The 3,300-nt window shown below is 44.3% G+C and overlaps 1 protein-coding gene across 1 annotated transcript in view; it reads left to right on the forward strand.

The window, feature by feature from the left end:
- Window positions 1-368: 368 nt before the first annotated feature.
- Window positions 369-3,300, forward strand: part of ndufaf5 (NADH:ubiquinone oxidoreductase complex assembly factor 5) — a 17,077-nt gene continuing 14,145 nt past the window's right edge. The window contains exons 1-3 of the mRNA XM_039809144.1: window positions 369-770; window positions 2,581-2,621; window positions 2,834-2,927. Of these exons, the coding sequence (XP_039665078.1) occupies window positions 531-770; window positions 2,581-2,621; window positions 2,834-2,927 (375 nt within the window). The 5' untranslated portion in view covers window positions 369-530. The remainder of the gene's footprint in view (window positions 771-2,580; window positions 2,622-2,833; window positions 2,928-3,300) is intronic.

Here is a 3,300-nt window from a genome sequence, read left to right on the forward strand (position 1 = left end):
ATGCTTTTTTTTCTGCCTTTTTCCAACTTTTTTGGCGCTTTTTTCAACGTATTTGTCGCTGGCTGGGGAACTTCTTTGCCGAACTTTTCTGGGGCTTTATGAGGCCCAAAATGTAAGTGAGAAGACTACAGTATATAAGACATGCAGTAATACAGTCAAAATATTTGACTTTTTCTATTAAATAAAAGCATGTCAATAAACTAAACATGTCTGGCCCTTGATTTGAGTCTCAGTTTCCAGTGTGGCCCTCTGGGAATCTGAGTTTGACGTCCCTGTTGTAATGGATTGTTTAGTCCGTTCCCAGCCTCTGATCCAGTTCCGTTGTTTCCAATGAACCAATCAGAATCCGGGTCCACATTTTCCCTCCTCCTCCTCCTCTTCCTTGTCTTCTCCGGGGTCACAGTGTGGAGGACAGGAAGGAGTAAACAGCTCAGCTGTTGTACACTTATATACTGTCTATGGTTGTACAGTAATGTGCACAGTATCTCTGCTTTAATTCACAGCACTTTGGACTTTTTCCAGCGTCCCCCATGAGCAGCGGAGTGTGTCTAAGAGTGCTGCGGGCAGCCGGCTCTCCTCCTGCGGCCTCCTCGGGCAGCTGGAGCCGGGTCAGACTACCGGCCGACCCGAGACATGCACCCCGCCGAGGGCTGTCTGCGTCGGGCAGAGGAGGAACCATGAATGTGTTCAACAGGGAGATGAAGAAGAAGCAGAAAGAGTGGGCAGCGTCGCTGCGGGATGGAGACCAGTTCGACTACCTGAGGGACGAGGTGAAGATGTATGATTGGTTGATGTTGTCATTCAGTCGTGGAATGTAACTAAGTACATTTACTCAAGTACTGTACTTAACACACGCACACACTAACACACCTACACACAGAGATACACACACACACACACACACACACACACACACACACACACACACACACACAGTTAGTTACTCCGCTACATTAATCTGTTACAGCTTTAGTTACTAGTTTACACATTACATCACACACGCACGCACACACACACACACACATATACACGCACACACGTACACACATGCACGCACACATAATCACACACAGGTACACATACACCCTCGCGCATACACACACAAATACACACACACACATAAGCACACACACACACGAACACACGTGTACACACACATAATTACACGTACGTACACACACACATACACACACACACACAGTTAGTTACTCCGCTACATAGTTTACACATTACATCACACACGCACACACACACACACACACACACACACACACACACACACACACACACCCCTTTTCGTGCCACTTTCTACTTCTACTCTGCTACATTTCAGAGAGAAATATTGGACTTTTTACTCTAGCTACTTTACCTAGCTACTGTCAGGGTACTCCCTCATACTCTGCTTCTGACTGGCTAGTAGTCCTTACCTAGGTACTGTCAGGGCACGCCCTCATACTCTGCTTCTGACTGGCTAGTAGTCCTTACCTAGCTACTGTCAGGGTACTCCCTCATACTCTGCTTCTGACTGGCTAGTAGTCCTTACCTAGGTACTGTCAGGGCACGCCCTCATACTCTGCTTCTGACTGGCTAGTAGTCCTTACCTAGCTACTGTCAGGGCACACCCTCATACTCTGCTTCTGACTGGCTAGTAGTACTTACCTAGGTACTGTCAGGACACGCCCTCATACTCTTCTTCTGACTGGCTAGTAGTACTTACCTAGGTACTGTCAGGACACGCCCTCATACTCTTCTTCTGACTGGCTAGTAGTCCTTACCTAGCTACTGAGCATGTGCGACTCCCAACAAAGATGTTACAGCAGTGAGATGTCTCACTCTGTAGCTAAAACAGAGAGCTCAACACACAGGGTGAAAAGAGGAGCTGCAGCAATGTGCAGTACAACAAAAATATGGTGTTTTTTGAAAATAAAACCACGTAAACCTATTCTGGTTCTTAGGACAGCACTCCAATTTGACATCAATACATATATACAATAAACCGGCGAGCCAATAAGCACGCAGCATGCTTCTACCAAGATCTACTAATGCTTGTGATTGGCTGGCCGCAGGTCGTAGAAACTCTCCGTTACGCACAGAGACGGCTCACGTGTGTGTGTGTGTGTGTGTGTGTGTGTTGTATTTTCAGAGGTTTCACTACAGATAGTATACAGGAGCTGAAACAAAAGATTTGATTTTATTCCACTACATTCATCTGTTACAGCTTTAGTTACTAGTTACTTTACACATTAAGATTACTACACATACACACACACACACACACACACACACACACACGTAGTTTATATAACATCTGATGTTAACGAGCCTGCCACAGAGATCTGCTAAAAGTGAACAGGTCCTGTATCATACATACAGTAACCTGTTAGTCTGGTCCTTTAACAGAACATTTAAAGGTCCCGTATGGTACATACAGTAACCTGTTAGTCTGGTCCTTTAACAGAACATTTAAAGGTCCCGTATGGTACATACAGTAACCTGTTAGTCTGGTCCTTTAACAGAACATTTAAAGGTCCCGTATGGTACATACAGTAACCTGTCTGTCCTGGTCCTGTCGTCCTGCAGGTCGGTGGCCGAGTGGCTGATCGGGTATATGACATCGTGAGGTGAGACAGCTGGTTTCTTATCGAACTCACATTCCTTCATAGGGTTGCTTTCTGAAACTTCTCCTTCTCAAACATTGTCCTGTCTGTCTCTATCCCTGTCTCTCTCTCTCTCTGTCTCTCTCTCCCTCTCTCTCTCTCTCTCTGTCTCTCTCTCTGTCTCTCTCTCTGTCTCTCTGTCTCTCTCTCTGTCTCTCCCTCCCTCCCTTTCTCAGGACGTTTCCTCTCGCTCTGGACATCGGCGGAGGTAAAAGTCACATCGCAGGACATTTAAGCAAGGTACAGTCTGCACCCGTCACTTACGAAAATAATCTCAATCATTGAGTTAAAATGCTCTTCCTCCTCCTCCTCCTCTTCTTCCTCTTCCTCTTCCTCCTCCCTCCCTCCGTTGAGTTTTTTCATTTTCTTTTTGCTTTTCACCTACATTTGTACTATATTCAATGAATTTTTTTTTTTTTTTATATATATATATATATATATATATATATTATATATATATATAAATATATATATATACAGTGCCTTTAAAGTATTCGGCCCCTTGAACTTTTTGACCTTTTGCCACATTTCAGGCCTCAAACATAAAGATATAAAACTGTAATTTTTTGTGAAGAATCAACAACAAGTGGGACACAATCATGAAGTGGAACGAAATTCATTGGATATTTCAAACCCTTTTAAA

Source organism: Perca fluviatilis, chromosome 1, assembly GCF_010015445.1.
Source record: "Perca fluviatilis chromosome 1, GENO_Pfluv_1.0, whole genome shotgun sequence".
Lineage (NCBI taxonomy): Eukaryota > Metazoa > Chordata > Actinopteri > Perciformes > Percidae > Perca > Perca fluviatilis.